Source organism: Branchiostoma floridae, chromosome 6 (genome assembly GCF_000003815.2).
Source record: "Branchiostoma floridae strain S238N-H82 chromosome 6, Bfl_VNyyK, whole genome shotgun sequence".
NCBI classification, from domain to species: domain Eukaryota; kingdom Metazoa; phylum Chordata; class Leptocardii; order Amphioxiformes; family Branchiostomatidae; genus Branchiostoma; species Branchiostoma floridae.
The window spans coordinates 12,503,003-12,517,012 of record NC_049984.1 but is presented as its reverse complement, the minus strand read 5'-3'; the positions used below and the strand labels follow the sequence as shown (position 1 = coordinate 12,517,012).

General features: G+C 42.4%; 2 protein-coding genes across 3 annotated transcripts in view; one reads left to right on the top strand and one right to left on the bottom strand.

Moving 5' to 3' along the window:
- The first annotated feature begins 1,950 nt into the window (after window positions 1-1,950).
- Window positions 1,951-6,020, top strand: LOC118417226 (divergent protein kinase domain 1C-like). 2 transcript variants are annotated; one of them, XM_035822690.1, is made up of 4 exons: window positions 1,951-2,531; window positions 3,388-3,466; window positions 3,677-4,555; window positions 5,058-6,020. In XM_035822690.1, exons 1-4 carry the CDS (start codon window positions 2,464-2,466, stop codon window positions 5,286-5,288), a joined length of 1,257 nt encoding a protein of 418 aa, XP_035678583.1. In that variant the 5' UTR covers window positions 1,951-2,463; the 3' UTR covers window positions 5,289-6,020. The 2 variants fall into 2 exon arrangements, with proteins under 2 accessions (XP_035678583.1, XP_035678582.1); XM_035822689.1 differs by lacking the exon at window positions 3,388-3,466.
- The window catches only part of LOC118417225 (kelch-like protein 3), a 9,157-nt gene continuing 542 nt past the window's right edge, over window positions 5,396-14,010 (bottom strand). The window contains exons 2-12 of the mRNA XM_035822688.1: window positions 12,907-13,054; window positions 12,113-12,298; window positions 11,533-11,718; window positions 10,882-11,007; window positions 10,542-10,641; window positions 9,969-10,119; window positions 9,454-9,554; window positions 8,844-9,033; window positions 8,319-8,484; window positions 7,297-7,474; window positions 5,396-6,929 (exon numbers count right to left, since the gene is read on the bottom strand). Coding sequence (XP_035678581.1) covers window positions 6,739-6,929; window positions 7,297-7,474; window positions 8,319-8,484; window positions 8,844-9,033; window positions 9,454-9,554; window positions 9,969-10,119; window positions 10,542-10,641; window positions 10,882-11,007; window positions 11,533-11,718; window positions 12,113-12,298; window positions 12,907-13,054 — 1,723 coding nt within the window. The 3' untranslated portion in view covers window positions 5,396-6,738. The remainder of the gene's footprint in view (window positions 6,930-7,296; window positions 7,475-8,318; window positions 8,485-8,843; window positions 9,034-9,453; window positions 9,555-9,968; window positions 10,120-10,541; window positions 10,642-10,881; window positions 11,008-11,532; window positions 11,719-12,112; window positions 12,299-12,906; window positions 13,055-14,010) is intronic.

Here is a 14,010-nt window from a genome sequence, read left to right as displayed (position 1 = left end):
AAAACGGGCCATGTCGGCCGGTCTGGGGAAATTTCATTTTTGGACCCCAAAAATGTTCGACAGGTCCGCGCCTTTGCAAAAATGCCATTTTGGGCCCGAAACGGGCCATTCGGGGCGATGTGGGGAAATTTCATTTTTGGACCCCAAAAACTTTCCGCAGGTCCGCGCCTTTGCTAAAATGCCATTTTGGGCCCAAAACGGGCCATGTCGGCCGGTCTGGGGAAATTTCATTTTTGGACCCCGAAAACTTTCCGCAGGTCCGCGCCTTTGCAAAAATGCCATTTTGGGCCCCTAAAAACATGCGTCCATGCAGCTGTTTATTTTTTTTGTCTCGGATCTCTTTTAGTGTCCACTCGGAGTAATACATCAATGTCACCTTGTACAACGACGATTGGACCGCATTTGGTTGGCAAACATTCGCTTTGATGTATCACTCCGCAAAGCTCGGAAATGAGCACGCACTGGCCTGGCCGAGACACCTCACACTCAGGGTTGACTATCGGGGCACAGCCCAAAGTGATATCGTTAGGCTTTGCCGCGATAGTCAACCCTGAGTGTTAGGGTTGGCCGAGCAAAACTACGAAAGCTTCACCCTCCTTTTTCAGCACTGGAAACCAGTGCTGAAGATGGCTTCAGCACTGGAAACCGAGTGCTGAATGTTCGTCAGCACTGGAAAACCAGTGCTGACGCGCTCTCAGCACTGGAGACGCCGGCTTCAGCACTGGAAACCGAGTGCTGAATGTTCGTCAGCACTGGAAACTGAGTGCTGACGCTCTCAGCACTGGAAACGCCGGCTTCAGCACTGGAAACCGAGTGCTGAGAGAGCGGGAGACTAGACTCTGACATACTAGTATACAGTATTATAAATTTGGAGTTACGACACGTCCTTTGCTCGACTCAAGGACGTTATATAACGTCCTTGCTCGACTAAAACGGAAGATTGCTGGATTATAAACGTCACCTATCGTTACATTCTGCTCTATAACACCTCTATAACTCTATAACAGTGTTCATTTGTCGATTACCTTCGGGGATAATGGAAAATACTCGCGATCGTCGTGATGCTTTCTTTACGTGGGCGGTAATAGTAATGAAGTTGTTTGCAATCCCGTTCTAATGATATCCATTCCTTATACATTTCAATTACACAAAACAACACAAATTCAGGCTTTTTTGCATCTGTATCTATCTTACGTTATATAGCCGGTATAACCGCCGTTTGGCGTAACACACCAGCTAAAACTGCATAAACTTGAAAAATCATCTTTATTAGTATCGTATATTGTACCGCTTTCAGTACTTTGTATCTATACTCTATACATACACCAAGTTACACATTAAATTGAATAGCACAACCAAAAGTTTAACTTTATTTTTAATCAGTAATAATTACGTCAAGTACCGCTCTCAGCACTAGGACACTCCAGCACACCAGTGCTCGAAAGACTTCGGCACTGGTTTCAAGAACGTTCCAGTGCTGAAAAGATGTCAGCACTCGTTTTCCTGTGCTGAAGATTTCTCACCACTGGTGTTCCAGTGCTGAAGTGCCCCTAAACACTGGAAAATCGAGTGCGGAAGGCGAAGCTTTTGTATATCAGCACTCGGTTCCAGTGCTGACGGCGGTTTCAGCACTGGGTAACCAGTGCTGAGTGACCTTTGACCTGACCCGTCGCCGCCTGGGCCGCGAGTTCAGCACTGGAGCCGAGTGCTGACGAACATTCAGCACTGGAAAACGTCTTTTCAGCACTGGAAAACGAGTGCTGACGTCTTTTCAGCACTGGAAAACGAGTGCTGAGGGAGCTTCAGCACTGGAGAAAGGCCGATCAGCACTGGAAAACGAGTGCTGAACATTCTTCAGCACTGGGCGCCGAGTGCTGAGGCCGATTCGACCATTGTTTTCAGCACTCGGTTCCAGTGCGGAAGGTGAAGCTTTCGTAGACTTGCGTTGGCCGACAGGGCACCGCTATAAACAAGGGCTTCCAACATACGATTGTTTGTTGTAATATTCCCAGTAAGATACGTTTGGGAGTACAACAATTAACGTTAAGGGTTAATGACCAGCCCCGAGGTGTAACGTTATATGTTGTCATAACGGTTTGTCATTACTTAAACATAATTAAAACTTGACAGGTAAAAATATTAAACGTTACCGTTATATCAACTCCCCTATACGGCCAAATGGTCCGGCCCACAAGAATGACGTACCGAGTTCAGAGTTCTAGGCTGATCAGAGTTTGAAGTTTGGGCGGCAACTGCTAGTGCATCTTTTCCTCTATTCCACGATGTAAAAGAGACGTGTAAAGTTTTTCGTGTACCGGTCGTCAGCCAGAAATGTTGTTGATGATTTTGGTGCCCCCAAACCAGCACCGTGGCCTGAAATCATGGCGCGATGGCAACCCCGGAAGCGACGCAAGTTTTTGTTCGCAGGACTTTTGGTTTCGCTTCTCTTAGTCGCAGTTCTGTATGTGGCCAGGAAGTTTAAATCGCAAAGCTGTTCAGATCAGGAGGCGAGAACTACACTACTTAAACTGGTATGGTGCCATAGACATATGCAGTTGTGTTATTTACTCTTTGATGTATACTTGATAACGTTCTTTGACTTTGCAAGGGGGAGGGGGGCACCGCTGCTCAAACACTGTTAAACTTAAGGTAGCAGAACACAGTTTTCAGCCCATGGGGATTCTATAGTTAAGGGCCTCAAGGTGACTTACTTCGACGCAGAAAAAAATATAGTAGGGTGCACTTCAGAATTACCAAAAACGGATATGTTCGAGTTCAGGGTACAAGCCACAAAATATTGAAAAACAACAAAATCCTGTCGGCGCATAGCCCTCTCATGCCCACATTGAAGGTCACATAACTGCAGCCGGCCCACAGTAGAAGGGCAGTTGCGTAATGGGGCGCATTTTTACATGAAGTAAAAACTTTCGCAATCCAAACCACGCAGTACAGGTTACATCTGGATGCCCCGCAAATAAGGTTTTTACCTCTCCTTCAACAAATGTATCTGACTTTATGTACCCGCGTCATGGGCCCGGGGTTCGCAGATAAATACTGTGTTCGGCTATCTTAAATACAATGTTTACAATATGATTCATATTAATCTATTCTAAACTTAAAACTTTTAGGATGAGTCCAGCCCAGAAAGTTTACCTTTAAGTACATTTCCTTCTATAAAGCTCGCTATGTGTGCCTTACAGTATTCTGTAGAGAGTTGGCTTGACTTTATCAATCATAGATTGATAAATACCTTTGCAGGGTGATCTTTCAAGGATTTTACCTTTGAGAATAACGGTTCACCTTTGAAATGGTGCTGTGCTTGGTCGTACGTATGTGTGTGTTGGCACCAATAACTTTTGCATCCTTTTGATGGATTTGTATTTTCAGGCCAATGTTCTCTTCATCATTACTAGTAACATCTGTGATGCTTTGGGTAATTATGACATTGAAGAAATATTTCACAGAGGTACGAGATCTTCTATTTCTTGTCAAAACTGTAATTATACTGTTGAACAATCTTTGGCACAAGCATCACACTCAGGAAGACAACATCAAAGTATGAGAGCATAGTATTGTAACAAATTAAATTAGTGAGAAAGAAGCAGAAAAGGCAATTAAAAGTAATTAAAACTAAAAGGCCATTTTCAGAAGGAACTATTTTTTTTCATATCGACAGTGTGAAGAGTACACCAGCAACAAGGTTACAGGGAACCTATGCCCAGATTTGTGCACCACACATTCAATCATCTATAGGGAATGTCTCAACAACAAGAAAGACAGGAAAAGGGTCATGCTTGCCGAGTGGAACGCACACAAAGTCATACTCAAATCCAGATACAGTCATCTACAGGACTACAAATCACTGATGCCAGAATACATGAAGGATGAAGGTAAAATGGTCACCTCACTGCCAGACATGGCAACTTTTCTAATGCTGGTTCAAAATCAGCTACGAACAATTTTTGTTGTGGATACGCCAGATATCACCAGAACGGAAATTGTAAAAAAAATGTGGCAAATGCCATGGGAAGATCATGAGACAATGAGTACAGCAGCTATGGAGAGCCTGTGGGCACTGTTACAGCAGGATGAATACCTCATGATGCAATACTTTCAAGGAAACAAGCATTTTCCAAAGATTTATGGCTCTTGTGGACATATGTATGTCATGGAGTATACCCCACCTGGTGACACACTCAGCCCACCGTTGGTTTTCTTCAAAACAGGCCTACCGGTAGAACTTACTTCAACACCAGACTGGAACAAGCGTGCAAATGTTGCACTTGGCTTCCTAACATTCTTGGAAGATTTGAATACTTTGTATACTGAACCACTTCATCTGTGCGATGTCAAGCATGAAAACTACGGCGTATCAGCGGACTTCACCATACAAGCGATAGATGTAGATACAGCATTTTTTGAGACCAAAATGCAGGCAATTCTGGGACAAAAGAGCTGCACAAAAAATGAGGACTGTGAGTTTGTCCATTGCGAGTCTTCGTGTGACCTAAGACATAGGAGATGTTCAAAATACAGGTCAAACAACAATTTACAGGTCAGTTCATAGTGCAGTCAGTCACGTGATCTTCAATTGTAGATTCAATTACTAATTTCAGATGTATGTTATTGAAAAATGAACACTAAGCATGAATAGACTAGCAGTATATTACCTTTAAATGTCCTCATCTCCAAGCAGATGGGTAGCCTATGGTTAGCCTAGCATATACATGTATGTCTTTTTTTTTCAGTTGACTCTGCCCAATTATATGCCCTAAACCAACTTGCTTGGAAACAGGATTCTTTTTACATCTGCAAACAACTTTGGGACCATGTGTGGTGTTTATTTCATGCCCTATTATACAAACCATGAAGCTCTCTTCAAGCACTCGTTCTTCCTGCTCAGCAGAGACTCCTGTTGAATTAGTTTAGTATTGCAGCTACTGGGGCAGCAGCCAAAAATTACATGTATTTGTAACAATAGTATACCAATAGGCTTGCCCCTGAGGCATTTCTTTTTTGCGAAACTTTTCTAAAATCTAAATCCTCTCTTCATCCAGGCCATCTGCAAGAAGATATTTGTAGGCCACAGGGAACACGGCCCCCCGTACGGCGGTCTGTTACGGTCTCCTCCTGCCGCCATTGCAGATCGCCTGAACAAAGCCCTGCAGGAATGTGTGGGACCGTTATCTGAGAGTGACAACCAATCACACGAGGCATCCGCAAAGACACTAGAAACAATCAGGAGCATTCTTTCAGAATCACTGCAAAGTAATGAGCGCATTACTTAGTACAGTGTGAAAATGGTTTGTATATGCAGGATAAGGCCATTCATGGAAATGACGTGAGAATCAAAGGTAGATAGTGTGATTGATTGACAAGCAAAGATTGCAGCATGGCCAGAAACATACAATTTTTATTATTCTTGTGAATTCTTTGTCCAAGTTCTTGCTCAGGATAGTAAATAAGTCATATTTTTGCATTACAGGATTATCCTCAGGGTTAAGGTTGACAAAATCATGAGGAACAGTCTTTCAATTGTGCCAAAAAAAATCTTACTGACTTTTTAAAGTTGTATTGACACAAACATCCTGTCAGTTGTGCCAAAAATAATTAATTGACAGGAATCTAAAGTGTTACTTTTAACAAGAATTGTATATATTGCAAGTGTACTCATATATACTAATGTCTGGATGTGAAGTGTAGACCGATGGCATGCCATAGCCCTGCCCCCCCTTAGTCACACTGTAGAAATGCAAAATAGAACATTAAAATGCTTATATATGTTGGACAAGCAGCCGGTCTGACATTATTATTGGCCGAACTGCTAATTACTGTTCTACCATTGGTTAAAGGAATACTTACATACCACAAAGTCTCTGAATTCAACACCATAGACTACTGATAAATGACCAAGGAATACAGACCTTTTATTGTTATTCTAATGAAGAATAATTTGTACAAGAAATCTATCAGAATAAAGACATTTTTGGTAATCCTACCAGAAGGATCTCACCATGTAGTATCATAAAGATGATTGTAGACTTCTCTTTCAATCCCAATCTTTCCATTTGGCTTAACACATCTGTACTTTCAGTCAACTTACAAGCAGCACATAGCAAAGTCCTCACCATCAAATATTTGCAAACACAGCATCATTTCTTGTCCCATAGTATGACTGCTTCGTATCATATACATGTACCTAACTTCTCACCTGCACGTCTTCATCTCGTTTTCAACTCCATGTTATATAAATATTATTCATTTGTTTACATCTTATATATATAGATATATATAGAGAGAGAGATTAATGTAAAGCTATATACACATTATTAAGTAGTCAGCAAGATAAAAACATAACTAAATCTTAACATTGATGAAATATTCATTGTCATGAAAGCTTGTCCATCTCAAGGAGCTTGGATTAATCTCTGTATTTTAGCATGAAGGTTCATCTAAGTTGGTAAATTACAATATGCAGACTTAACAGTAATGCAAAAAACTAGACTCACCAGAATTTTTGACACTTGGGACAGAAGCGATATCAACTCAGAAAAACCTTTAACCCTCATACTTGTATTTATTCATATTCACTGATAAGATAGCTGAAGAGCACTGAGGACTTCAACCAAAAATTTCATAGAGTCAATGGCCAATTCTGTCTTTGTTGGTGAACAGTTTGAATTCTCCATAAATAGTCTATGTAACGGTATGTTGATAGTAGAAAATACACAGCACAGTTCATTGTTGAGGCCCCCCTCCCACGGCCCCCGCCTCTTCCTCATGTTCTCCAGCCCCCTCTGGTGTCTCTTCTTCCCTCTCTTCTCCTTTTCCCTGTGCTGTGTCTGTCTGAGAAGCCTTCTCTGTAGGTTTGGGTGTGTCTGACGCCTTCACAAACTCGTACGGGACGGGGGTGACTGTACACACTGCGCCTATGGAGATGGAGGGAGGATTGGAACCATGTATCCGCATATGTAAGAACATGTTTTTTACTGCAGGCTGTAGCTTTAATCATTACTGATAACAACCTTATTTGTTTATAGTCACCCACATAGTACATGTTATATTTAGGTATCTTCATATGTTGGACAACCAAAAAGTTCTCAATAAAACTTTTCATCTGCTGTGGTATGTACAATGTCTATTTGAACCAAGGAAATTTGACTTTCATTGTGGAGGATTTGATGATTATTTGTTATGTTGTTTGTACCTTGCATTAGAGCAAACAATGAATTGGCTTGCCATTTACTCAGATGAAGCAAATCTAACCTAATTCTGTTAACAAAGGCGATGTCTGACCTGTGGTTGGTTTATCCATTTTTGCGATGGAGTACCATTCCTTCACGGCGCCAACATACAGGAATCCCGTATCCAGTAACTTATCACGTGTTCTCCCTCCGCACACAAACAGGTCCCCGCTGTCCATACATGCAGCAGGGTACCTCCTACCGGGTTCACGTGGTATGGCAGGGACAAGCTGGGAACGGGCATTCATTTATACCTCAATGAAAATGGATGTATTGTTGTCACTGTGTGTTTGTGGACACCTACAGTTACATGAATAGTGCAGCATGGCAAGTTGTAGGCAGAAGTGATGTGATAGGATACTTGCAGAATTGGAAGTCTGGTTTGGCTTCTACTGTTCATATCTCAGTTGGAAGCTTTAAGGTCATTCTCCTTTTACAATTTTACAATAGAAGTCAATGTGATGTATCCATACATCTCTAGCATGATATGTCGAACTATGTGTTTCTTGAAAGTATGCAAACACAACACCCACAGACGGGGAATATCAAAGAGCTAATATGGGAAAGATGTTCTTTGAGACTATAGCACATGCAATTGCATAAAGAAATTGACAGGAAAAGGCTGAATAAAAAAAAGAAAAAAGAGAATAGTATATGTTGGTATCTTTATAATGTGACTCATTCTCGTACACAGAGCCACACCCACAGTCCATGCAGTACATCTTGTGGTAGCTCTGCTAAATCGTATATATTGTTTGTTGTCCTCTGGTTGTCTTACTGAATATAACATGTCTTGTTTTGTTATTTATGTAGTGGGCCCCCTTGGAAATCAACTGCCAATAAGTTGAAGGGGCTACCCACATGTCTGAAGATCAATAAATAAATTGGGCTGAGGTTTCCACTGTTGTGGGCATCACCTCTAACAAGCTGCCAGCCAATCAGAGAATCGCTTAAAAAAGTTAAATGTTTTCTTCAGGTAAAGCTGATTCTCAGTTTGCCATGCAAAGCGGAAAACTCTGTCAGATTTAGGAGGGCCTTTCCAATGAACATTGCATAGGCCCACCACTGACCTACCTCTTTTGACACTTTCCACGTGTTGTCCTCTGTGTTGAAATGAAGTACCTTCTGACCCAGGAAGGTCATGTGGATGCTGTTGCCTAGCAACATGATGTGGGGAATGATGGGAAATGGTTCCTCATATGGAGGCAGCAGTGACCAGGTGTCATCTCTCAGGTCATATCTGTTAGCCAGGTGAAACAAGAAAGACATGACGAATTTTGCTGAACGATTGCTGGACTAAAATGCTGAATAGTCTACAGGAAGAATTGCGCAAATTTGGCAATAAATCGTTGATCACCGGTCACGTGGTCCCGTCCACCAACGTCAGAACGTAGAAATGCAAAACAAAACATAAAGTTGTTGATGTTTGACGGACATGCTGCCACTGTCTCATTTGTCGAACCACTAATTGCCAATCACTCATTGGTTGAACTAAGGAGAGTTGATTGAACAGATAATTTTGATTGACAGTTTGAGAATCAACCTTCTCGGTCTTCAATACTAATGATATTAATTTTTTCATAAACTTTATAACGTCACCTCTCTAAGGCATTACTGATGTTGGTCCCGCCCCTCCATCCACTGACAGTGTAGATGTGCCTCTCGTCCCTGGCCACACACTGTGTGAGACAGCGGGGGGTCTGCATGCTGGCGATCAGCTGCCAATCATCCTCCTGCGGGTCATACACCTCCACGGAGTCCAGAAACATCTCCGAGGAGATACAACCACCTGTGAAAACGGGGACAGCATAATGTTCCGACAACCCTATGTTCCAATACGCCTGGCAAACCTTGTGGTAAACCATGCCCCTGACAAGCCTATGTTCAAACGTTCCCACACCTTTATGATACGTACACAGATAGGGGTGTCAAACCATGGGGTGCGACCTGAAACTCAACATCAACATAGAAAATGGAAACCATTGCTGTCGATGTAATCAACATCATATTACGTTACATGCCCTAGCAATATTTTTTAGAAGAGTGGTACTGAGGTCACATATCCAAATGGGTCCGGTCGGGCTGTTTGCCAGAACGGAAAACTAGAGTATATATCATATTTTATGTGCTTCGTTGTCTTTTATATCATTCTTCGTTCCAGCAAACTGCCCGACCGGGTGCCGGCTTGGTTATTTGACCATAAGTTCACCTATTGCATACAGCTGTCTGTCGCAGACCGCTACGGACAGCAGTAGGCGAGGGATGTTCATCTCAGCTACGGAGGACCAGCAGTTGTTCAGTGGGTCGTATCTATATGGGATATGTGGTGACAACAATATGAGACTAATAAACTGGTGACTTAAAAAACATTTCGCTATTGAAAATGCTTATCCGGTATACGATAAAAAATCGAAATCAATATGTCATTAAGAAAAACGTGCGGGAACGTGGGCATTCATCAATATACTCTGCATTTTGAATAGGCTGTTTAGAATCACTAACCTCCGCTTGTTGTAACAATTTGTGGGCTATTAGTCTTTAATAGATAATCACGTGGACATCGAGACAACGGCAGTCTCTACGACCCGTCCTTCTGTCACGAGGTGCTTGTTGGGACGCGCAATTAAACTTGACCCCGTCCGTCTGATTTCATGACATGAAATTGATGAAGCTATATTGTTATAGGCTTAAAATGACAGATTTAACATGTGGTAAGTGTCTTACTTGTAGACAGATCGTGCACAGGTCCCGCCGACGACGTACGCACACCCGTCCAGCAGGGCGATGGCGTGGCCGAACACAGGCATCGGCAGGTCCGGCAGCGCCACCCAGCGGTTCTCATCAATAACAAACCCGTTCACTGTCTTCATAGAACCTGGAGGTTCAAACGTGCTTAATGTTAGTCAACTAGTCACATAGACCTCAGAAATACTTAGGACAATTGTATATGATACACGGGATACACCCAACAAACTTTTTAAAATCTCGTAGATGGGGTACAAACTTGCCTGTACCATTCAATCGTTGGCTCACACTACAATGTACGCTTATACATATTCCACAAAATGAGATTTAAAAAATCTTCGTTTTGGGACCTATACGGTTCAAAATGAGTGTCTGTCGAGGCGGATACGGACTGTTTTGATCGAAAGGCATCTTTCGACAAACTTTCGTTAGTAGACTTTGGCCACACCGTTCACTGACAACCCGACCATCATTTGTGGAAAAAATAATATTGTCGCTTTTCATGGTGCTGATGTTATAGCAATGGGACTGAAAGGTTGACGGAGTCCTTGCCTTCCGCTGACTCCCCTCCCACCGTCAATACGACCTTGGTCAGGCGACCTTGGCGAGGTTTCAGGCGGACACTGCCGGACATCTCTGTTTTGGGGTCGATCTGGAAACGAAACGACGATAAATACAATCAAAGCAAATCGATCAAAAAAAGGAACAGATAAACATATTTGCGCTGATAAGCAGGAGCAAACGTTAATTCTGCAGTCGAAACACCCGTCTTCGTCTTCAAACAAACAAGCAAGAAATAATAATCTTAATTCCTCTGTGTCAAGATGATGATGATGTGTCAAGATGTGAGGTGCCAAGTGTTCTAAAGTAAGTGGAAGATGATAGTACGTACCTCTGACATGACGTAAGACCTCATGAGTTCGTACAGATACTCCTTACACTCCTTACAGTCCTTCACCAGGGGGTGGTTCTGTACCGTCTCCAGCAGGTACTTCTCATCCAGCTGAACCAGTCGGACCTGAGAATAGGAGAACAGCACAGAAAAACTTGGTGTAGTCACTGAAGTAGCGATGTTACCTCCAAGAATGAGTACGCTTAGGACTCCGTTTGACTAGACTGATTGCTGAGTAACTGCTGTACATGCTGCAAACAAAATCGAATTTAACTGGCACTCGATTTCATGATTTGAATATGGTGCAAGATGTAAAAGTACTGTGTAAAAGACAACTTATCAAACTAAAACCGTAAAGAAACCGTACTTTATCTATGAAATTCGACGAACGATTGGTCGCTCAGTGGTCTCATGCAGCCTCCAGTGAAAAGTAGGCGATACGTTCCATTGTTGTAAAAATGAGATTCTTCTAAAAAAATAGCAATATGAAATGATCTGCATTATTAGAACATTATCACGAATTCCATACTTATTCAACCTGCATGTAAGATTCCTGAAAGTACTCAATATTAGGATGAGGAATGTGGGTTTTGTATTGAGCAATTTGTGTTGCCATTCATAACTGGACTTCAGCGCAAACATTGTACATACCTGGCCCATCAGTTTGGGAAAGTACTCTTTCCTGTTGGTCAGGTCGTACTCCGTCCATCTGACGATAGTCTCGAACACAGACTCCTCCTTAAGGACCCGCGCCTTGTCGTCTGAGATTAGCTCCAGAATGGTTTCGAAAGAGGCTAACATCATGTCGTCATTACAGATCACTGCGTCAAAATAGTCCTACATGGGGTAAAGTGATTTGTTTTCATTTAGACGAAGTTTTTTTGTATGAAAATCTATTTGTCTTAGTACGTTGATGTCAATCACTGTTCCTATATGCATGTCTCTTCCACCGGTATGTTTCCCAAGACCAAGTCCTTCGGGCATGAGCTAGCTTGCGCTTGCAAGGTAGCCTTCTGTTTTCACAAAATCTATATACATGTATTTCACATCATTTTATTTCACATGTTCTAACGGAAATGAATAACGACTGTTTCTCTTCACAACCTACTGTTACAAAAATGTTCTTATTCCTATCAACTTTGTGGGGTATTTTCATGATAGAATGCAGTTTTCTACCTGCTGCGACTGAAATATGCCACATTTCATGCAATGTTTCAGGAGCACTCTTTACCTGTATAAACTTGCTGGCCCTCTGGAAGAGTTCCTCCAGACCGTACAGATCTGCCAGCACCTTGATGTACAGGCAGTCTTTGATGGTCAGGTTCTGCTGCAGGAACTCCGAGCAGATGTTTTTCAGGTTAGTTAGCAGGAGCTGGTCGGCGGCCATCAACACCTCCTCAACATTGTCAGGCGCGACCTGAGGGACACAGATTTTTTTTTACCTCGCCTCTTTAGACTGACTGTTTCTGTGTTTATTTTATGATATTTTATGACATGTGCGATAGATTAAGTCTCTCCAACTGTATTTTCAAAATGGGCAGGTATGTACAATGATCTTGACCGATCTCTTGGTCAGACAATTTGGGATTTCATTCAAAACAAAATTTGATAGAGGAATTTCTGAAGGGAGTCTATGCTGGGCTATTTGTAGGTCTAGGGTACTATGCACACTACTGTATCAATGGAAGTCTAGATATAAATATATTTGACGTATAACAGTGCAGTCACATTCGTTGCAGCACCTTGGTTGCAGTACGTCGTACGATTTTGATGCCGTAGAATTTTCAAGCAGGCTGCGACAGAACCAACTGCCGACGTGAATCTAAAACAACATATTCCAGTGACGAGTCAGATGAATTTTGTGCGACACAAGTGCACAACTGACTCAGGAACGTTTTCGGTCGGAGATCGCAGCACGAATGTGACCGAAGCAGACTTAGCACCTTTACACAGAACTTCAAGTACTAGTATGCCAATTCCAGCCGGGCAGAGCTTCAACAGAGTTTTAGATAGATGCAACCGTACCTCGATTCTACCTATGTACAGATAGTCCAGGATGGCCTCCATGGCCTGTGGACTGGTGAAGGTTATGGGGATGTTGTCAGACCGACTCTCCGACATCTGGGACGAGAACAGCGCCTCGAAGTACGGGCAGGATGCAGACAGGACGTTCCTGGGAACAGAAGTATGTAAGGAGGGAGACTTCACAAACAACGGTCTGTATATAACTTTCTAAACACTTATGATAAGTGTGTGTTTAGAAAGTTAACGTTACATGCAGACCGTTGTGTTATGTATAAAACATCATCATATGGTCCGTCATAAGGGAGGATAACATTGCTCACACTGCAGCAGCGACACCTAGTTGCAGTGCGGAGTATAACCACTAGACATTCACCAAAAAGGTCTGATCAATGAGCACGAAGACAGTGAATAGTTTTGTTCAATGTTTTTTTTAATTCAGAATTTTAATAGGGGGTCCTGGATAGCGTGAGCCGAGAATGCTTTTTGTATATACTGTACATATAGATTCTTTTCCATGTCAGCAATGTGTTAATTCCTGCATTTCACATTGTTTACGCTGCACTGTAAAGGTGCACCTTTCTACGTCTGTGTCCTTCAAGCTGTGTCATTTCATTCCATGGCAACGATATGACTGACTCAGCATGGCTTTACGCATGGCGTTTGTATCCAAATTGTTTCAAAACAGAAATGCTTTATTCTGATACGTTCATGCTAACTGAATACACGCAAAAGCACAGTAAAACAACACAATGAGTTATCACACAACAGCTGCAGGGTACGAAAAATGGACCTTTCACGGCAAGAAAACCCAGCTGTGTCGTCATCACATTTTATTCATCATAACAGCAAACTGCTATCTGCACCGAGCGTGTCTTTCCGAACACCATGTCCGTTGTCAACAGACGCTATCCATTACGTAGCCACATGGTAGTCTCTTTAACAGGCTCTACGAGATGGGCTTGTATGTGCTAACAAGGCTAGACAGAAGGCTGTTTACTGTTTCAGGGTGTTTGTGCCTTTATGGGGAAAATCTCATGATATGGTCATAGCACAATAGGGCAGAGACAGAGGCTGGTACTCTGTGCTGTTGCCGGGTCGGTTTGA

Bases quoted from the DNA above. Each gene is read 5' to 3' on its own strand.
- LOC118417226 (XM_035822689.1), top strand. From the start codon at position 2,382: ATGGCGCGATGGCAACCCCGGAAGCGACGCAAGTTTTTGTTCGCAGGA. The intron at 2,532-3,676 runs GTATGGTGCCAT...TCATATCGACAG, and splicing joins GAACTACACTACTTAAACTG to TGTGAAGAGTACACCAGCAA. The intron at 4,556-5,057 runs GTCAGTTCATAG...CTCTTCATCCAG, and splicing joins GGTCAAACAACAATTTACAG to GCCATCTGCAAGAAGATATT.